We start from the raw sequence: 23241 nt of genomic DNA, 5'->3' as shown, positions 1-23241 counted from the left end.
AGCAAAAATGGGTATGTTTGAAGGAATAGTGGTTCCAACAATGTTGTATGGTTGCGAGGCGTGGGCTATGGATAGAGTTGTGCGCGGGAGGATGGATGTGCTGGAAATGAGATGTTTGAGGACAATGTGTGGTGTGAGGTGGTTTGATCGAGTAAGTAACGTAAGGGTAAGAGAGATGTGTGGAAATAAAAAGAGCGTGGTTGAGAGAGCAGAAGAGGGTGTTTTGAAGTGGTTTGGGCACATGGAGAGAATGAGTGAGGAAAGATTGACCAAGAGGATATATGTGTCGGAGGTGGAGGGAACGAGGAGAAGAGGGAGACCAAATTGGAGGTGGAAAGATGGAGTGAAAAGGATTTTGTGTGATCGGGGCCTGAACATGCAGGAGGGTGAAAGGCGGGCAAGGAATAGAGTGAATTGGATCGATGTGGTATACCGGGGTTGACGTGCTGTCAGTGGATTGAATCAGGGCATGTGAAGCGTCTGGGGTAAACCATGGAAAGTTGTGTGGGGCCTGGTTGTGGAAAGGGAGCTGTGGTTTCGGGCATTATTGCGGGACAGCTGGAGACTGAGTGTGAGCGAATGGGGCCTTTGTTGTCTTTTCCTAGTGCTACCTCGCACACATGAGGGGGGAGGGGGATGGTATTCCATGTGTGGCGAGGTGGCAATGGGAATGAATAGGGGCAGACAGTGTGAATTGTGTGCATGGGTATATATGTATGTGTCTGTGTGTGTATATATTTGTGTACACTGAGATGTATAGGTATGTATATTTGCGTGTGTGGGCGTGTGTGTGTGAACATTGTGTATGGGGGTGGGTTGTGCCATTTTCTTTCGTCTGTTTCCTTGCGCTACCTCGCAAACGCGGGAGACAGCGACAAAGCAAATAAATAATATATACACAAGTAAACATTCATACCTGCTTGCCTTCATTCATTCCCAATGTCACACTACACCACAGGAAACAGCAAATATGCAAGAAGGAAAAGAAAAAAGATAATATATACATTATTTTATCTTCCCTACAAATGACTGCCACCCCTGCATCAACAAGGTAGTGCCAGGAAACAGACAAATCCGCTCACACTCAGTCTCTTGTTGTCATTTGCAATGTACCAAAACTAAAGCTCCTCATCCATATCCAGGCCCTACAGACCTTTCATGGTTTACTCCACACATTTCACATACCCTGGTTTAGTCCACTTACGGCAAGTAATACTACATCATTCCCATTCCCTCTATTCTCTGCATGCCTGTCACCCTCCTGTATGTTCAGGCCCAGATCACTCAAAGTCTTTTTCACTTCATCCTTCCACTTCCAAACTGGTCTCCTGGTTCTCCTTGTTCCCTGCACTTCTGTCACATACATCCTCTTTGTCTACCTTTCAACATTCATTCTCTCCATATGTCCAAACCATTTCAACACACACTCTTCTGCTATCTCAACCAGCCACTATTCATTTCCACACATAACTCTTACCCCTTCATTACTTATCATACTACCTTACACCACATAATGTCCTCAAACATTTTATTTCCAACACATCCACCCTATTCCACACAACCGTATCTATAGCCTATGCTTCACAACAATATAATATTGTTGGGAATACTATTCCTCCAAACATACTCAATCTTGCTTTCCCAGGTGTTCTCTCTTTCCACAAATTCTTCATCACTCCAAAAGCCTTTGCCCCCTCCCCCACCTTATGACTCATTTCTGCTTCCACGGTTCTAATCATTGCAAAGTCCACTTCCAGATATCTAAAACACTTCATGTCTTCCTATTTTTCTCCATTTAAACTTACATCCCAACTAACTTGTCCTTAAAGCCGCTGAACCTTATTACCTTGCTTTTATTCACAATTGTTCTCAACTTTCTCCTTTCACACACTCTTCCAAACTCAGTCACCAGTTGTTGCAGGATTTCACTCAAATCAGCCATCAGTGCTGGATCATCAGCGAACAACAAATGACTTACTTCCCAGGCCCTCTCATCCCCAACAGACTGCATATGCACACTGCTCTCCAAGGCTCTTGCACTTAGCACCCTCACCATCCTAATCCATTAACAAATGAAACAACCATGCTGACATCACACACCATCCTTCACTGGAAACCAATCACTCTCATCTCTTCTACTGAAACACAGCCTTATAGCCTTGACAAAACCTTCTCACTGCTTCTAGCAGCTTACGTTCCATACCATATATTATAAAGACCTTCCACAAAGCATCTCTATCATCTGTATCATATGCATCCTGCAAATCCATAAATGGCACATACAAATCCATCTGTTTTTCTAAATATTTCTCACACAATCTTCAAAGCAAACACCTGTTTCACACATCTACCATTTCTGGAACCACACTGCTCCTCCCTAATCAGATGCTCTGTACATGCTTTCCCCCTCTCAATCAATATCCTCACATACAACTTACCAGGTATACTCAACAAACTTGTACTGCTGTAGTTGGAACTCTCACCTTTATCCCCTTTGCCTTTAAACAATGCCATTCCTCCAATCCTCAGACAATTCAATATGATCCATACATACATTGAATATCCTTAGCAATCAATCAACAACAAAGTCACTCTTCCCCTTTCTTAATAAATTCAACAGCAATACCATCCACTCCTGCTGCCTTACTAAACTTCATCACTATCTGTTATCGCTTCTCCTTTTGCCCTCTTCACCAATGTTCCCATTTGTTTTCTTGTCTTTTGTACATTATTTACCTTTGTCCAAAACATTTTTATATTCTCCTCAGCTGCAAATCTGATGTGGCCAACACACTGACCTCTAATGGGTTTCAACAAAAATTTTCCACTGAGGTTGTAAGGCAATTTGATCTTTGATTCACAACGCTACGAGTTCTGCCCCTTTATTGCTGATGTGAATGCTACTTCTGCTGCATATAGTTCCTTGTCTTTTTTGAATTGGAGTGAAGGATCTAAAATACTGATGTTAGCATCTGCGCAAAAGTATTTCAGTCGGTCACTTACAACTAATGCTCTACTTAGGGCATAGTTACCTCCATTAAGTCAACAGAAGCATTTCTGCAAAAAAGACTGAAATTTTACCAAGAAAAGTAAGGAAAGAATTTTTATATGTTATTCTAATGACCTTTGTTGAGGTGCCAATATTTGGGGTGTTCTTTACCTTAACCATCTGGACTCATATTCATGATTAACCACCTGTCTGTTGGACTTAAAATTATCCACCTCATGAATGACATACATATGATGGAAGGATGAAGTTCTTACATTTCCTCATTTCAGTGAAAATCTCTTTAAATAAATGATAGATAAGAACTGAAAATATCTTTCATTATTTTGAAAACCCTTTCATAATAAAGAATTTTGTCATGAATACATTTCCCTGCCTTAAAAAATGAACATTAAGCATATTTCACTTCATCTCCAAATAATATCAAACTCACATCTGGATTGCCAAGGTTCCATAAAGCTTCATTTTCATTTCTCTGCTGAATGTGACTCACTTCTGGGAATGGGGGCCAATCACAAAGCTCCTCCTCATGACTGCTAAAAAAAGTGTAAACACTGATTATGAAGTACAGAAATGCTAAACACAAAGGAAAATACATCTACAATGCAACTCATGCAAAGTTCAAAGGTAATATAACATTTGGTCAGGCCAATAAAAGGAAACTGTTTTACTTTTAACTACAGTAAATGTTGAGAAACAAATAAATATACAATATAAACAGCAATTAATCAAATATTGTGCAACTCTATCTACTAAACACTGCCTAACCTCCTCTCTGCTGACGCTTGCTTCTTGATGTCATCAGGAACTCCAGAATGTAGGAAGTCCTGGCGAGCCTTAAGCTTAGTTGGAGACACTGTCACAACCTTCACTACCTCTACACATGGTGGTAACTTAGAGTTTTTGCAAAATATTGGAGCAAGCTTTACATCTGAAGGAAAAATGTTCTCTATAGTGTGATGACCTAACATATAAATCAAAATCAATTTAACATATAAAACGTGAACTGAAACATAATTAAGGTCAAAAGGATTCATGTAAATGTACATAATAAGTTTTTGATGATACATTAGGAAAAGCAACTGAATGAGTGTGCCATCAGTTCTAATGCAAGAGATCAGGTATTACTGATGGGTGATTTACATGTACACATGAGTAATATGGCAGTTTAGGACATAACTGGAAGACATGGGGTATTCAGTGAGGTGTAACAGAAATGGCAAACAGCTTGAGGAGTTGTGTGGTTAGAAAGGATGGTGACTGGGAATACCTGCTTTAAAAATAGGGATATACATAAGAAAAATTGATTGAGTAGGAAAGATGGTAAGAGGGCATTCTTGGATTACATACTAATTGAAAGGCATGCAAAAGAGAGAAAAACTTGGATGTACAAGTGCTGTGAGGGGCAGCTGGCAGAGAGTATGACCATTAACTAGTGGAGAAAAGGGTGAAGATTTGTAGGGTGTTTTGAAAAAGAGAGAATGATATGAATGAGTCGGTGAAAGTAAGTGAGCTTGGAAGAGATGTGTTGTGTGAAGAAATACCATGGGAGATTGGATGTAGAATAGCAAAAGGTGAGAGTAACTGAAGCTTGAGGAGTGGTTGAGGAATGGGAGATATCTAGGAAAGAAGTTCTGGCATGTGCAAGATAAGTGCATGGCACATGAAACGTGGGAGGTGGGCAGGTGAAAAAGGGTAGCGAGTGGTGGGATGATGAACAGAAGCTGCAAGTGAAAGAGAAAAGAGAGGTGTATGAGCAGTAATTACATGGAAGGAGTGCAAATGAATGCGAGATGAAGAAGAGAAAACAACATGAAGTTAAGATTAAGAGGAAAGTGTAGGGATGGAAAAAAAAAAAAAAAAAAGCATGGAGAAAAATGTCTTGGAAGGAGGTTAACAGGAGAAAACGGTGAAAACATATGGCAAAGTCAGTGAAGGGGGCAAATGGGGAAGTGGTAGTACCATTGAAAGTGCATGATGATAGGGTGGCAGATGTAGGAGTTTCGGATGGGGAGATATGCAAAGTGATAGAGTCAGAAAGTGGTTTGGTGAAGAAAGATAAGGTGATGAAAGCTATGCGTCGGTTGAAATGAGGCAGGAGTGGACAGTACTACAGTTGAATTTCTCAAGTGGGTGACCGTCTTGTCGATTGGTCAGTTGAGGTTTTAAATGTATGTGTGGGTCATCGTGAAGTGCCTGAGAAATGGCAGAGTGCATGTATAGTGCTACTGTACAGAGTCCTCAAAAAAATTGTCTACCGCCATATATTTTCAAAGGCTTTACATGGCTAAGGTATATTGTGGGCACAAGCATATGATGCCCTTAGGGTGAATTCATCGTACATCTGGTTGTGAGACCAGTGTTTCTAACAATGTAAGCACCAGCAACCTGTTTCAGTGTGACTCAGGCTATGTTGGGGGAAAGATGTTCTTTCTTTATCCTTGCTGACTGCCTCTCCATTTGGGAATTTTGCTTCTGGGTGCTGTAGTTCTTCCACCTGTGCTTCAAAATGGTAGGCTCTTATCTTTCCAAGGAGGAGAAAGCCCAAATTCCTGCCTAAATGAAAGAAAATGTGTGTACCGATGACATTTCTAGGCACAGTGAACACTCAGAATGCATAATCAGGCAGCTGCTTCCGACAACATCTCATCGATGCCTTACCTCACTCTGGCAATCGAGGCCCTTGGACCTAAAACACATAGCTAGAATACTTCAGGAAGCTTGCTAATTCCATGCCTAGACATCTGCAGATGGTAATCAAGGCCAAATGAGAGATAACAAAGCAAGAAAATGTAAGTGTGATAATGCCTTTGAAAATGTATGGAGAGGCAGACAAGGTTTTTGGGAAATGCTGCATAAAGGCAAGGGGAACAAATATGAATGTTTGAACTACTTAGGTATAAGTTTGTTAAGCATACTTGGCATTTTGCAAGGGAGAGTGGTGATTGAGGGTAAAGGCATGCACAGAGCATCAGACTGAGTGGGAATGTGCTTTTAGGAGTGGCAAAGGATATATAGATCATGTGTTTGCTATAAAGAATATATGTAAGAAAAACTTAGAGAAACAGAAGGATTTGTATATGGCATTTATGGATCTGGAGAAAGCACATAATTGGGTTAATAAAGATGCTTTGTGGAAAGCTACTACAAGCTGCAAGAAGTTTTTATCTATAGAGTAAGGCATGTGTGTGAGTAAGAAGAGAGGAGAGTGAGTGGCCTTTGGGTGAAGGTGGGTCTGCAGCAGGGATGTGTGATGTCATCATGGCTCTTTACCGTGTTTATGGATGGGATGGTGAGGGAGGTTAATGCAAGAGTCTCGGAAAGAGGGGCAAGTATGCAGCTTCTAGGGGGTGTGGGGGGTCTGGGAAGTAATCATGCCACTTGTCGTTTGCTGATGGCAGTGCTGGTGGTAGATTTGAATGAAAAACTGCATAGGTTAGTGTTATGAGAGCGTATGAAGGAAGGAGTTGACAGACTATGAGAATAACAGCAAGGTTATTATAAGGTTTTGTAGTACAGTGGGATTGAGGAGTTGGGGTGCAAGTTTGAATGGAGAAAATTTGGAGAAAGTGGAGCGTCTTAAATACCTGGAAGAGAGTGGAAAGACTTAGATACCTGGAAGTGGGCATGGCAACATATGGATTCATGAAAGTAAGTCATAGGGTGGTTAAGGAGAAAAAGGTTTTGGGAACATTGAGGAATGTGTGGAAAGAGAGGTCACTATCTAGGAGGGCAAAAAAATGGATAAGTTTGAGGGCATAGTAGTTCCAAAAATGTTTTATGGATGCAAGGTATGGGCTAAGGATGAAAATGTGTGGATGAGGGTGGATATGATGGAAATCAAATGTCTGAGGACAATATGTCGTGTGAGGTGGTTTGACTGAGTAAGTAATAAAAGGGTAAGCCATGAAGTGGTAATAAGGAGACTGTGGTTCAGTGCTAAAGAGGATGTGCTGAAATGGTTCGAACATAGAGAGAAAATGAGTGAGGAGAGGTTAAGAGAGGATATATGTGTTAGAGGTGAAAGGGACAGGGAAAAGAATTAATGCAAGTTAGGCCTATCAACAACTACTGCACTAAAATTATGCAAAAATACAAATTTGTGAACCAATTCATCATGCTAAGTTAATATTACCTTCTCAATCTTGTCTGTCCCCTTCATAATTTCTTATCTATTCATTCATTATCTGTCATACTTGACCACCGTTTCCCACTTTAGCAAGGTAGCACCAGAAAACAGACGAAGAAAACACACAGCCATCATATACGCATATATATATGCAAACTTTTATCTTTCTAAAAGGGGAAACAGAAGAAGGAATCATGAAGGGAGTGCTCATCCTCCTTAAAGGCTCAAATTGGGCAGAGACAGGTAGTATGTTTGAGGAAAGGAACCTGGATGATTTGGCTCTGAGTGAAATGAAGCACATGGGTAAAGGGGAAGAGTGGTTTGGGAATGTCTTGGGAGTAAAGTCAGGGGTTGGTGAGAGGACAAGAGCAAAGGAAGGAGTGGCACTACTCCTGAAACATGAGTTGTGGGAGTATGTGATAGAGTGTAAGAAAGTAAACTCTAGATTGATATGGGTTAAACTGAAAGAGGATAGAGAGAAATGGGTGATTATTGGTGCCTATGCACCTGGGCATGAAAAGAAAGATCATGAGAGGCAAGGGTTCTGGGAGCAGCTGAGTGAGTGTGCTAGCAGCTTTGATGCACTAGACCGGGTTATAGTTATGGGTGATTTGAATGCAAAGGTGAGTAATGTGGCAGTTGAGGGTTTAACTGGTCTACATGGTGTGTTCAGTGTTGTAAATGGAAATGGTGAAGAGCTTGTAGATTTGTGTGCTCAAAAAGGACTGGTGATTGGGAACACCTGGTTTAAAAAGAGATATACATAAGTATACGTATGTAAGTAGCAGAGAGGGCCAGAGAGCATTATTGGATTATGTGTTAACTGATAGGTGCATGAAAGAGAGACTTTTGGATGTTAATGTGCTGGGGGGCAACTGGAGGAATGTCTGATCATTATCCTGAGGAGGCGAAGGTGAATATTTGTAGAGGTTTTCAAAAAAGAAGAGAGAATGTTGGAGTGAAGAGAGTGGTGAGAGTAAGTGAGCTTGGAAAGGAGACTTGTGTGAGGAAGTACCAGGAGAGACTGAGTGCAGAATGGAAAAAGGTGAGAGCAAATGACATAAGAGGAGTGGGGGAGGAATGGGATGTATTTAGGGAAGCAGTGATAGCTTGCGCAAAAGATGCCTGTGGCATGAGAAAGGTGGGAGGTGGGAAGATTAGAAAGGGTAGTGAGTGGTGGGATGAAGATGTAAGAATGCTAGTGAAAGAAAAGAGAGAGGCATTTGGACAATTTTTGCAGGGAACTAGTCTAAATGACTGGGAGATGTATAAAAGAAAGAGGCAGGAGGTCAAGAGAAAGGGGCAAGAGGTGAAAAAGAGGGCAAATGAGAGTTGGGATGAGAGAGTATCGTTAAATTTTAGGGAGAAGAAAAAGATGTTTTGGAAGGAGATAAATAAAGCGTGTAAGGCAAGGGAACAAATGGGAACATCGGTGAAGGGGGTTAATGGGGAGGTAATAACAAGTAGTGGTGAAGTGAGAAGGAGATGGAGTGAGTATTTTGAAGGTTTGTTGAATGTGTTTGATGACAGAGTGCCAGATATAGGGTGATTTGGTCGAGGTGGTGTGCAAAGTGAGAGGGTCAGGGAGAATGGTTTGATAAACAGAGAAGTAGTGAAAGCTTTGCAGAAGATGAAAGCTGGCAAGGCGGCGGGTTTGGATGGTACTGCAGAGGAATTTATCAAAAAAGGGGGTGAATGTGTTGTTGACTGATTGGTAAGAATATTCAATGTATGTATGGTTCATAGTGAAGTGCCTGAGGATTGGCGAAATGCAAGCATAGTGCCATTGTATAAAGACAAAGGGGATAAAGGTGAGTCTTCAAATTACAGATGTATAAGTTTGTTGAGTATTCCTGGGAAATTATATGCGAGGGTATTGATTGAGAGGCTCAAGGCATGTACAAAGCATCAGACTGGGGAAGAGCAGTGTGGTTTCAGAAGTGGTAGAGTATGTGTAGATCAGGTGTTTGTTTTGAAGCATGTATGTGAGAAATACTTAGTAAAACAGATGGATTTGTATGTAGCAGTTATGGATCTGGAGAAGGCATATGATACAGCTGATAGAGATGCTCTGTGGAAGGTATTAAGAATATATGGTGTGGGAAGTAAGTTGCTAGAAGCAGTGAAAAGTTTGTATCGAAGATGTAAGGGATGTGTATGAGCAGGAGAGGAAAGTTATTGGTTGTCAGTGAATATTGGTTTGCGGAAGGGGTGCGTGATGTCTCCATGGTTGTTTAATTTGTTTATGGATGGGGTTGTTAGGGAGGGGAATGCAAGAGTTTTGGAGAGAGGGGCAAGTATGCAGTCTGTTGTGGATGAGAGGGCTTGGGAAGTGAGTCAGTTGTTGTTTGCTGATGATAAAGTGCTGGCGGCTGATTCGATCCAGAAACTGCAGAAGCTGGTGACTGAGTTTGGTAAAGTGTGTGAAAGAAGAAAGTTAAGAGTAAATGTGAATAACAGCAAGATTATTAGGTTCAGTAGGGTTGAGGGACTAGTCAATTGGGAGGCGAGTTTGAATGGAGAAAACCTGGAGGAAGTGAAGTGTTTTAGATATCTGGGAGTGGATTTAGCAGCGGATGGAACCATGGGAGCAGAAGTGAGTCACAGGATGGGGGAGCGGGCGAAGGTTCTGGGAGCATTGAAGAATGTGTGGAAGGCAAGAACGTTATCTCGGAGCAAAAATCGGTATGTTTGAAGGAATAGTGGTTCCAACAACGTTATATGGTTGCGAGGCACGGGCTATAGATAGGGTTATGCAGAGGAGGGTGGAGGTGTTAGAAATGAGATGTTTGAGGACAATAGATGGTGTGAGGTGGTTTGATCGAGTAAGTAATGAAAGGGTAAGAGAGGTGTGTGGTAATAAAAAGAGTGTGGCTGAGAGAGCAGAAGAGGGTGTATTGAAATGGTTTGGTCACATGGGGAGAATGAGTGAGGAAAGATTGACAAAGAGGATATAAAAGATTGACAAAGAGGATATATGTGTAAGAGATGGAAGGAACGAGAAGTGGGAGACCAAATTGGAGGTGAAAGGATGGAGTGAAAAAGACTTTGAGCGATCAAGGCCTGAACATAGAGGAGGGTGAAAGGCGTGCAACGAAAAGAGTGAATTGGAAAGATGTGGTATACCGGGGTCGACATACAGTCAATGGATTGAACCAGGGCATGTGAAGCGTTTGGGGTAAACCATGAAAACTTTTGTGGGGCCTGGATGTGGAGAGGATGCAGTGGTTTGGGTGCATTACACATGACAGCTAGAGACTGAGTGAGAACGAATGTCGCCTTTGTTGTCTTTTCCAAGTGCTACCTTGCACGCGGGGGGGGGATGCCATTTCATATGTGGAGGGGTGGTGACAGGAATGGATCAAGGCAGCAAGTATGAACATGTACATATGCATATATGTATATGCCCGTGTATATGTATGATTTGGTAAACAGAGAAGAGGTAGTGAAAGCTTTGCGGAAGATGAAAGCTGGTAAGGTGGCGGATCTGGATGGTACTGCGGTGGAATTTATTAAAAAAGGGGGTGACTGTGTTGTTGACTGGTTGGTGAGGATATTCAATGTATGTATCACTCATGGTGAGGTGCCTGAGAATTGGTGGAATGCATGCATAATGCCATTGTACAAAGGCAAAGGGAATAAAGGTGAGTGCTCAAATTACAGAGGTATAGGTTTGTTGAGTATTCCTGGGAAATTAATGGGAGGGTATTGATTAAGAGGGTGAAGGCATGTACAGAGCATCAGACTGGGGAAGAGCAGTGTGGTTTCAGAAGTGGTAGAGGATGTATGGATCAGGTGTTTGCTTTGAAGAGTGTATGTGAGAAATACTTAGAAAAGCAAATGGACTTGTATGTAGCATTTATGGATCTGGAGAAGGTATATGATACAGTTGATAGAGATGCTCTGTGGAAGGTATTAAGAGTATATGGTGTGGGAGGTGAATTGCTAGAAGCAGTGAAAAGTTTTTATCAAGGATGTAAGGGATGTGTATGAGTAGGAAGGGAGGAAAGTGATAGGTTCTCAGTGAATGTCGGTTTGCGGCAGGGGTGCGTGATGTCTCCATGGTTGTTTAATTTGTTTATGGATGGGGTGGTTAGGGAGGTAAATGCAAGAGTTTTGGAGAGAGGGGCAAGTATGCAGTCAGTTGTGGATGAGAGAGCTTGGGAAGTGAGTCAGTTGTTGTTTGTTGGTGGCTGATTCGGGTGAGAAACTGCAGAAGCTGGTGACTGAGTTTGGTAAAGTCAGTGAAAGAAGAAAGATGAGAGTAAATGTGAATAAGAGCAAGGTTATTAGGTACAGCAGGGTTGAGAGGCAAGTCAAAAGAGAGGTAAGTTTGAATGGAGAAGAACTGAAGGGAGTGAAGTGTTTTAGATATCTGGGAGTGGATTTGGCAGTAGATGGAACCATGGAAATGGAAGTGAGTCACAGGGTGGGGGAGGGGGTGAAAGTTCTGGGAGCGTTGAAAAATGTTTGGAAGGCAAGAACATTATCTCAGAAACCAAAAATGGGTATGTTAGAAGGAATAGTGGTTCCAACAATGTTATATGGTTGTGAGGCTTGTGCTATAGATAGGGTTGTGTGGAGGAGGGTGGATGTGTTGGAAATGAGATGTTTGAGGACAATATGTGGTGTGAGGTGGTTTGATTGAGTAAATAATGTAAGGGTAAGAGAGATGTGTGGTAATAAAAAGTTTGGATGAGAGAGCAGAAAAGGGTGTATTGAAATGTTTTGGTCACATGGAGAGAATGAGTGAGGAAAGACTGACAAAGAGGATATATGTGTCAGAGGTGGAGGGAATGAGAGGTGGGAGACCAAATTGGAGGTGGACGTCTGTTTCCTTGCGCTACCTCGCAAATGCGGGAGACAGCGACAAAGTATAATAAATAAATATTATGTACAAACACAAATATACATGTTCACTTATATATCAACATATCCATATATACGTTGTATACGTATGTGCTACTTCGCTAATGCGGGAGACAGTGACAAAGTATAATTAAATAAAATAAAATAATAATCCATACATACATACACATGCACATATTCATACTTGCTCGCCTTCATCCATTCCTGGTGCCACCCAAACCCCACAGGAAGCAGCATCACCAGCCCCTGCATCAGGAAGGGTACAGCCAGGAAACAGACGAAAAAAGGCAACGTCGACTCACACTGAAGTCTCTGGCTATCATGTGTAATGCACTGAAACCATAGCTCCCTATCCACATCTAGGCCCCACAGACGTTACTATGGTTTATCCCAGGCGCATCACATGCCCTGGTTCAGTCCATTGACAGCACATCGACCCCCGTATACCACATTGTTCCATTCACTCTAATTCAAGCTTTTACCTTTTTGCATGTTCAGGCACCGATCGCTTAAAATTTTTTCACGCCATCCTTCCACTTCCAATTTGGTCTCCCATTTCTACTTGTACCCCCACCTCTGACACACATATCCTCTTTGTCAACCATTCCTCACTCATTCTCTCCATTTTCAAACCATTTCAACACACCCTCTTCTGCTCTCTCATAACCACTCATCTCTCCTATCCTGTCTTTACTTACTCGATCAAACCACATCACATCACATATTGTCCTTACACATTTCATTTTCAACACATCCACCTTCCTCCATGCCACACAGCCATATAATATCATTAGAACTACTAACCCTTCAAACATACCATTTTTGCTCTCCATGATAACATTCTCTCTTTCCACATATTCTTCATCACTCCCAGAACCTTTGCCTCCTCCCCACCTATGACACACTTCGCTTCCATGGTTCCATTTGCTGCTAAATCCTCTCCCAGATATCTAAAACGCTTCATTTCCCTCCAGTATTTCTCCATTCAAACTTACATCCAACTAACTTGTCCCTCAACCCTGCTAAACATAACAACCTTGCTCTTATTCATATTCAATCTCAACTTTTGCCTTTCACACACTTTTCCAAACTCAGTCACCAGCTTTTGCAGTTTTTCACTCAAATCAGCCACCAGTGCTGTATCATTGGCGAACAACAACTGACTCACTTCCCAGGACCTCTCATCCCCAACAGATTGCATACTTGCCACTCTCTCCAAAACTCTTGCATTTACTTTCCTAACCAAACTAAATCCATAAACAAATTAAACAACCATGGTGGCATCACACACCCCTGCCGCAGACCAACCTTCCCTCAGAACCACTCACTCTCCTCTCTTCCTACTTGTACACCATGCCTCACACCCTTGATAAAAACTTCTCACTGCTTCTAAGCAGCTTACCTCCCACACCTATATCCTCTTAAGACCTTCCACAAAGCATCTCTATCAACCCTATCATATGGGCCCCCCCCCCCCCCCCCCCCCCCCCCCCCCCCCCCCCCCCCCCCCCCCCCCCCCCCCCCCCCCCCCCCCCCCCCCCCCCCCCCCCCCCCCCCCCCCCCCCCCCCCCCCCCCCCCCCCCCCCCCCCCCCCCCCCCCCCCCCCCCCCCCCCCCCCCCCCCCCCCCCCCCCCCCCCCCCCCCCCCCCCCCCCCCCCCCCCCCCCCCCCCCCCCCCCCCCCCCCCCCCCCCCCCCCCCCCCCCCCCCCCCCCCCCCCCCCCCCCCCCCCCCCCCCCCCCCCCCCCCCCCCCCCCCCCTCTCTCCCCCCCCTCCTTCCTCTCCATAAAAAAAAAAAAAACATAATTAGTCAAAACCAAAAATAAACCACCTACACGACCCCCCCCCACTCTTACTAACCAAACCTTCCACACACCAACCACCCCACCCTAACACACCCTTCCACCACCCCCTCACCCCCCCCACCACGCCTTCCCCCACCCCCCCCCCCCCCCCCCCCCCCCCCCCCCCCCCCCCCCCCCCCACCCCCCCCCTTCCCAAAACCTTCTAACCCCCTAATGCACAACTACCACCACCCCCCCCCCCCCCCCCCCCCCCCCCCCCCCCCCCCCCCCCCCCCCCCCCCCCCCCCCCCCCCCCCCCCCCCCCCCCCCCCCCCCCCCCCCCCCCCCCCCCCCCCCCCCCCCCCCCCCCCCCCCACCCCCCCCCCCCCCCCCCCCCCCCCCCCCCCCCCCCCCCCCCCCCCCCCCCCCCCCCCCCCCCCCCCCCCCCCCCCCCCCCCCCCCCCCCCCCCCCCCCCCCCCCCCCCCCCCCCCCCCCCCCCCCCCCCCCCCCCCCCCCCCCCCCCCCCCCCCCCCCCCCCCCCCCCCCAACCACCCCCCCTCCATTGGCTATAACTCCCAGCACCCCATCTACCAACATGCCTCTCACATCTCTTCCCTAATACTCTTCCATCTTCCTCCCACCACCCCCACACCCCTTACAAACATCCCCCCACATCCCCCCTTCTCTGCCAACAAAGCATCATATGCCCAATCCATTCACTGAATTCCCCCAAAATACCACCCATTCCTCCCCGACTCCCCTTACTTCCATTGTTCTCACCTTTTTCCATTCTGTACACAGTCTCTCCTGGTACTTCCCCACACAGGTCTCCTTCCCCAAGCTCCTTACTCTCACCACCTTCTTCACCCCAACATTCACTCCTCTTTTCTGAAAACCCATACTAATCTTCACCTTAGCCTCCACAAGATTGGGGAAGAGCAGTGCGGTTTCAGAAGTGGTAGAGGATGTGTGGATCAGGTGTTTGCTTTGAAGAATGTATGTGAGAAATACTTAGAAAAGAAATGGATTTGTATGTAGCATTTATGGATCTGGAGAAGGCATATGATAGAGTTGATAGAGATGCTCTGTGGAAGGTATTAAGAATATATGGTGTGCGAGGCAAGTTGTTAGAAGCAGTGAAAAGTTTTTATCGAGGATGTAAGGCATGTGTACGTGTAGGAAGAGAGGAAAGTGATTGGCTTTCTCGGTTCTCAGTGAATGTCGGTTTGCGGCAGGGGTGTGTGATGTCTCCATGGTTGTTTAATTTGTTTATGGATGGGGTTGTAAAGGAGGTAAATGCAAGAGTCCTGGAAAGAGGGGCAAGTATGAAGTCTGTTGGGGATGAGAGAGCTTGGAAGTGAGTCAATTGTTGCTCGCATGCTGGATACAGCGCTGTGCTGATTCATGTGAGAAACTGCAGAAGCGGTGACTGAGTTTGGTAAAGTGTGTGGAAGAAGAAAGATGAGAGTAAATGTGAATAAGAGCAAGGTTATTAGGTACAGTAGGGGTGAGGGTCAAGTCAATTGGGAGGTGAGTTTGAATGGAAAAAACTGGAGGAAGTGAAGTGTTTTAGATATCTGGGAGTGGATCTGTCAGCGGATGGAACCATGGAAGCGGAAGTGGATCATAGGGTGGGGGAGGGGGCGAAAATTTTGGGAGCCTTGAAAAATGTGTGAAGGATGGAGTGAAAAAATTTTGAGCAATCGGGGCCTGAACATGCAGTGGGGGGGAAGGGGGTGTCATGTCATGTGTGGCGAAGGGAATGAATAAAGGTAGCAAGTATGAATTATGTACAAGTATGAAGTGTTTTAGATATCTGGGAGTGGATCTGGCAGCGGATGGAACCATGGAAGCAGAAGTGGATCATAGGGTGGGGGAGGGAGCGAAAATTCTGGGAGCCTTGAAGAATGTGTGGAAGTCGAGAACATTATCTCGGAAAGCAAAAATGGGTATGTTTGAAGGAATCGTGGTTCCAACAATCTTGTATGGTTGTGAGGCGTGGGCTATGGATAGAGTTGTGTGCAGGAGGATGGATGTGCTGGAAATGAGATGTTTGAGGACAATGTGTGGTGTGAGGTGGTTTGATCGAGTAAGTAACATAAGGGTAAGAGAGATGTGTGGAAATAAAAAGAGCGTGGTTGAGAGAGCAGAAGAGGGTGTTTTGAAATGGTTTGGGCACATGGAGAGAATAAGTGAGGAAAGATTGACCAAGAGGATATATGTGTCGGAGGTGGAGGGAACGAGGAGAGGAGGGAGACCAAACTGGAGGTTGAAAGATGAAGTGAAAAAGATTTTGTGTGATCGGGGCCTGAACATGCAGGAGGGTGAAAGGAGGGCAAGGAATAAAGTGAATTGGAGCGATGTGGTATACCGGGGTTGACGTGCTGTCAGTGGATTGAATCAAGGCATGTGAAGCGTCTGGGGTAAACCACGGAAAGCTGTGTAGGTATGTATATTTGCATGTGTGGACGTATGTATATACATGTGTATGGGGGTGGGTTGGGCCATTTCTTTCGTCTGTTTCCTTGCGCTACCTCGCAAATGCGGGAGACAGCGACAAAGCAAAAAAAAAAAAAAATGAATTATATACATGTGTATATATGTATATATATGTATACGTTGAAATGTATAGGCATGTATATGTGTGTGTGTGGACGTGTATGTATATACATGTGTATGTTGGTGTGTTGGGCCATTTTTTCATCTGTTTCCTCGCACTACCTCGCTAACATGGGAGACCAAGAAAGTATAATGAAAATATAATATAAATGTATATGTATGTTTCCCCAATCTGATGCTCTGTACATGCCTTCACCCTCTCAATCAATACCCTCCCATATAATTTACCAGGAATACTCAACAAACTTATACCTCTGTAATTTGAGCACTCACTCTTATCCCCTTTGCCTTTGTACAATGGCACTATGCACGCATTCCGCCAATCCTCAGGCACCTCACCATGAGTCATACATACATTAAATAACCTTACCAACCAGTCAACAATACAGTCACCCCCTTTCTTAATAAATTCCACTGCAATACCATCCAAACCTGCTGCCTTGCCGGCTTTCATCTTCCGCAAAGCTTTTACTACCTCTTCTCTGTTTACCAAATCATTTTCCCTAACTCTCTCACTTTGCACACCACCTCGACCAAAACACCCTATATCTGCCACTCTGTCATCAGACACATTCAACAAACCTTCAAAATACTCATTCCATCTCCTTCTCACATCACCGCTACTTGTTATCACCTCCCCATTTACGCCCTTCACTGAAGTTCCCATTTGCTCCCTTGTCTTACGCACCCTATTTACCTCCTTCCAGAACATCTTTTTATTCTCCCTAAAATTTACTGATAGTCTCTCACCCCAACTCTCATTTGCCCTTTTTTTCACCTCTTGCACCTTTCTCTTGACCTCCTGTCTCTTTCTTTTATACTTCTCCCACTCAATTGCATTTTTTCCCTGCAAAAATCGTCCAAATGCCTCTCTCTTCTCTTTCACTAATACTCTTACTTCTTCATCCCACCACACACTACCCTTTCTAAACAGCCCACCTCCCACTCTTCTCATGCCACAAGCATCTTTTGCGCAATCCATCACTGATTCCCTAAATACATCCCATTCCTCCCCGACTCCCCTTACTTCCATTGTTCTCACCTTTTTCCATTCTGTACACAGTCTCTCCTGGTACTTCCCCACACAGGTCTCCTTCCCAAGCTCACTTACTCTCACCACCTTCTTCACCCCAACATTCACTCCTCTTTTCTGAAAACCCATACTAATCTTCACCTTAGCCTCCACAAGATTGGGGAAGAGCAGTGCGGTTTCAGAAGTGGTAGAGGATGTGTGGATCAGGTGTTTGCTTTGAAGAATGTATGTGAGAAATACTTAGAAAAGCAAATGGATTTGTATGTAGCATTTATGGATCTGGAGAAGGCATATGATAGAGTTGATAGAGATGCTCTGTGGAAGGTATTAAGAATATATGGTGTGCGAGGCAAGTTGTTAGAAGCAGTGAAAAGTTTTTATCGAGGATGTAAGGCATGTGTACGTGTAGGAAGAGAGGAAAGTGATTGGTTCTCAGTGAATGTAGGTTTGCGGCAGGGGTGTGTGATGTCTCCATGGTTGTTTAATTTGTTTATGGATGGGGTTGTAAGGGAGGTAAATGCAAGAGTCTTGGAAAGAGGGGCAAGTATGAAGTCTGTTGGGGATGAGAGAGCTTGGGAAGTGAGTCAGTTGTTGTTCGCTGATGATACAGCGCTGGTGGCTGATTCATGTGAGAAACTGCAGAAGCTGGTGACTGAGTTTGGTAAAGTGTGTGGAAGAAGAAAGTTGAGAGTAAATGTGCAATAAGAGCAAGGTTATTAGGTACAGTAGGGGTGAGGGTCAAGTCAATTGGGAGGTGAGTTTGAATGGAGAAAGCTGGAGGAAGTGAAGTGTTTTAGATATCTGGGAGTGGATCTGTCAGCGGATGGAACCATGGAAGCGGAAGTGGATCATAGGGTGGGGGAGGGGGCGAAAATTTTGGGAGCCTTGAAAAATGTGTGGAAGTCGAGAACATTATCTCGGAAAGCAAAAATGGGTATGTTTGAGGGAATAGTAGGTTCCAACAATGCTGTATGGTTGCGAGGCGTGGGCTATGGATAGAGATGTGCGTAGGAGGATGGATGTGCTGGAAATGAGATGTTTGAGGACAATGTGTGGTGTGAGGTGGTTTGAGCGAGTAAGTAACGTAAGGGTAAGAGAGATGTGTGGAAATAAAAAGAGCGTGGTTGAGAGAGCAGAAGAGGGTGTTTTGAAATGGTTTGGGCACATGGAGAGAATGAGTGAGGAGAGATTGACCAAGAGGATATATGTGTCGGAGGTGGAGGGAACGAGGAGAAGAGGGAGACCAAATTGGAGGTGGAAAGATGGAGTGAAAAGGATTTTGTGTGATCGGGGCCTGAACATGCAGGAGGGTGAAAGGAGGGCAAGAAATAGAGTGAATTGGAGTCATGTGGTATACAGGGGTTGACGTGCTGTCAGTGGATTGAAGCAAGGCATGTGAAGCGTCTGGGGTAAACCATGGAAAGCTGTGTAGGTATGTATATTTGCGTGTGTGGACGTGTGTATGTACATGTGTATGGGGGGGGTTGGGCCATTTCTTTCGTCTGTTTCCTTGCGCTACCCCGCAAACGCGGGAGACAGCGACAAAGTATAAAAAAAAAAAAAAAAATAATATAAATGTATATGTATGTTTCCGTTGAAATGTATAGGTAAGTATATGTGCGTGTGTGGGCATTTATGTATATACATATGTATGTAGACGGGTTGGGACATTCTTTTGTCTGTTTCCTTGTGCTACCTCGCTAACGCGGGAGACAGCGACAAAGTATAATAAATAAATATTATGTACAAACACAAATATACATGTTCACTTATATATCAACATATCCATATATACGTTGTATACGTATGTGCTACTTCGCTAATGCGGGAGACAGTGACAAAGTATAATTAAATAAAATAAAATAATAATCCATACATACATACACATGCACATATTCATACTTGCTCGCCTTCATCCATTCCTGGTGCCACCAAACCCCACAGGAAGCAGCATCACCAGCCCCTGCATCAGGAAGGTACAGCCAGGAAACAGACGAAAAAAAGGCAACGTCGACTCACACTGAAGTCTCTGGCTATCATGTGTAATGCACTGAAACCATAGCTCCCTATCCACATCTAGGCCCCACAGACGTTACTATGGTTTATCCCAGGCGCATCACATGCCCTGGTTCAGTCCATTGACAGCACATCGACCCCCGTATACCACATTGTTCCAATTCACTCTATTCAAGCTTTCCACCTTCTTGCATGTTCAGGCACCGATCGCTTAAAATTTTTTCACGCCATCCTTCCACTTCCAATTTGGTCTCCCATTTCTACTTGTACCCCCCACCTCTGACACACATATCCTCTTTGTCAACCATTCCTCACTCATTCTCTCCATTTTCAAACCATTTCAACACACCCTCTTCTGCTCTCTCATTACCACTCATCTCTCCTATCCTGTCTTTACTTACTCGATCAAACCACATCACATCACATACTGTCCTTACACATTTCATTTTCAACACATCCACCCTCCTCCATGCCACACAGCCATATAATATCATTAGAACTACTAACCCTTCAAACATACCATTTTTGCTCTCCATGATAACATTCTCTCTTTCCACATATTCTTCATCACTCCCAGAACCTTTGCCTCCTCCCCACCCTATGACACACTTCCGCTTCCATGGTTCCATTTGCTGCTAAATCCTCTCCCAGATACCTAAAACGCTTCATTTCCTCCAGTATTTCTCCATTCAAACTTACATTCCAACTAACTTGTCCCTCAACCCTGCTAAACATAACAACCTTGCTCTTATTCATATTCAATCTCCACTTTTGCCTTTCACACACTTTTCCAAACTCAGTCACCAGCTTTTGCAGTTTTTCACTCAAATCAGCCACCAGTGCTGTATCATTGGCGAACAACAACTGACTCACTTCCCAGGACCTCTCATCCCCAACAGATTGCATACTTGCCACTCTCTCCAAAACTCTTGCATTTACTTTCCTAACCAACCTATCCATAAACAAATTAAACAACCATGGTGGCATCACACACCCCTGCCGCAGACCAACCTTCAATGGGAACCAATCACTCTCCTCTCTTCCTACTTGTACACATGCCTCACACCCTTGATAAAAACTTCTCACTGCTTCTAAGCAGCTTACCTCCCACACCTATATCCTCTTAAGACCTTCCACAAAGCATCTCTATCAACCCTATCATATGCCTTCTCCAGATCCATAAATACCACATACAAATCCATTTGTTTTTCAAAGTATTTCTCACACACATTCTTCAAAGTAAACACCTGATCCACACATCCTCTACCAATTCTGAAACCACACTGTTCCTCCCCAATCTGATGCCTGTACATGCCTTCATCCTCTCAATCTATACCCTCCCAAACAATTTTCCAGGTATATTAAAAACACTTATGCCTCGGTAAATTGAGCACTCACCTTTATCCTCTTTGCTTTTATAAGTGGCACTATACATGCACTCTGTCAATCCTCTGGCCCTTCACTATGATCCATACATACAATGAATATCCTTACCCACCAATCAACAACACATTCACCTCCTTTCTTAATGAATTCAACAACAATACCATCCACTCCCGCCGCCTTGCCGGATTTCATCTTCCACAAGACTTTCACCACCTCTTCTCCCTTCACCAAACCACTCTCCCTGACTCTCTCACTTCAAACACCACCTTGACCAAAACACCCTACATTTGCAACTCTATCATCAAACACATTCAACAATCTTTCAAAATACTCACTCCATCTCCTTCTCACTTCATCATTACTTGTTATCACTTCCCCCTTGCCCCCTTCACCGATGTTTCCATTTGTTCCCATCATTTGCACATTATCTACCTCCTTCCAAAACATCTTTATATTCTCCCTAAAGTTAAATGATACTCTCTCAAACAACTCTCATTTGCCGTCTTTTTCAACCCTTGCATCTTCTTGATCTCCAGCTGCTTTTTCATATACATCTTCCAATAATTTGCTCTAATCCCTTGTAAGTAATGTCCAAATGCCCCTCTTTTCTCTTTCAATAACAACTTTACTTCATCCTCTCACTCACTACCCTTTTAATCTGCCCACCTCCCACCTTTCTCATGCCACATGCATCTCTTGCACATGCCATCACTGCTTCTCTAAATACCTTCCATTCCTCACCCACTCCCCTCACTTCACTTGCTCTTATCTTTTGGCATTCTACACTCAATCTTTCCTGGTACTTCTTCAAACAAGTCTCCCTTCCGAGCTCACTTACTATCACCACTCTTTTCTCCCCAAAATTCTCTCCTCTTTTTTTTTAATATTCATTTATTTTGCTTTGTCGCTGTCTCCCGCGTTAGCGAGGTAGCGCAAGGAAACAGACAAAAGAATGGCCCAACCCACCCACACACACATGTATATACATACACGTCCACACACGCAAATATACATACCTATACAACTAAATGTATACATATACAAACACAGACATATATATATACATATGTACATAATTCATAGTCTACCTTTATTCATTCCCATCGCCACCTCGCTACACATGGAATAACAACCCCCTGCCCCCTCATGTGAGCAAGGTAGCGCTAGGTAAAGACAACAAAGGCCCCATTCGTTCACACTCAGTCTCTAGCTGTCATGTAATACTGCACCTAAACCACAGCTCCCTTTCCACATCCAGGCCCCACAGAACTTTCAATGGTTTACCCCAGATGCTTCACATGCCCTGGTTCAATCCATTGACAGCACACCACTTTTTTTTTTAAACCTCTAAAAAATCTTCACCTCCACAAGATAGTGATCAGGCATCCCACCAGCTGCCTCTCTCAGCATATTTACATCCAAAAGTCTCTTTTACATGCCTATCAATTAACAGATAATCTAATAATGCCCTTTGACCATTTTTCCTACTCAGACACATATACTTGTGTATATCTCTCATTTCAAACCAATTATTCCAAATCATCAGTCTTCTTTCAGCACACAAATCCACAAGCTCTTCACCAATTTCATTAACAACACTGAATATCCTATGCACACCAATTATACCCTCAACTGTCACATTACTCACCTTCACATTTAAGTCACCCAGCACTAATACCCAGTCTCCTTTCTTGTTTCCTCTAATTCCCAAAAGATGATTCTTATGTTATTTATTTATCTATTTTGCTTTGTCGCTGTCTCCGGCGTTAGCGAGGTAGCGCAAGGAAACAGACAAAAAATGGCCCAACCCACCCATATACACATGTACATACATACACATCCACACACGCAAATATACATACCTATACATCTCAATGTACACATATATACACTCACACAGACATATACATATATACACATGTACATAATTCATACTGTCTGCCTTTATTCATTCCCATCGCCACCCTACCACACATGGAATAACAACCCCCTCCCTCCTCATGTGTGTGAGGTAGTGCTAGGAAAAGACAACAAAGGCTCCATTCATTCACACTCAGTGTCTAGCTGTCATGTAATAATGCACCGAAACCACAGCTCCCTTTCCACATCCAGGCCCCACACAACTTTCCATGGTTTACCCCAGACGCTTCACATGCCCTGATTCAATCCATTGACAGCACGTCGACCCCGGTATACCACATCGTTCCAATTCACTCTATTCCTTCCATGCCTTTCACCCTCCTACATGTTCAGGCCCCGATCACTCAAAATCTTTTTCACTCCATCCTTCCACCTCCAATTTGGTCTCCCACTTCTCGTTCCCTCCACCTCCGACATATATATCCTCTTGGTCAATCTTTCCTCGCTCATTCTCTCCATGTGACAAACCATTTGAAAAC

General features: G+C 44.2%; 1 protein-coding gene across 1 annotated transcript in view; it reads right to left on the bottom strand.

Annotated features, from left to right (window-relative positions):
* Positions 1–23241, bottom strand: part of elg1 (enhanced level of genomic instability 1) — a 310678-nt gene that overhangs the window by 218429 nt on the left and 69008 nt on the right. The window contains 2 exon segments of the mRNA XM_071667249.1: positions 3441–3543; positions 3776–3938. Of these exon segments, the coding sequence (XP_071523350.1) occupies positions 3441–3543; positions 3776–3938 (266 nt within the window).

This window comes from Panulirus ornatus, chromosome 11, assembly GCF_036320965.1.
Source record: "Panulirus ornatus isolate Po-2019 chromosome 11, ASM3632096v1, whole genome shotgun sequence".
NCBI classification, from domain to species: domain Eukaryota; kingdom Metazoa; phylum Arthropoda; class Malacostraca; order Decapoda; family Palinuridae; genus Panulirus; species Panulirus ornatus.
The sequence above is the reverse complement of the archived record's forward strand: the minus strand, read 5'-3'. Positions and strand labels throughout refer to the sequence as shown.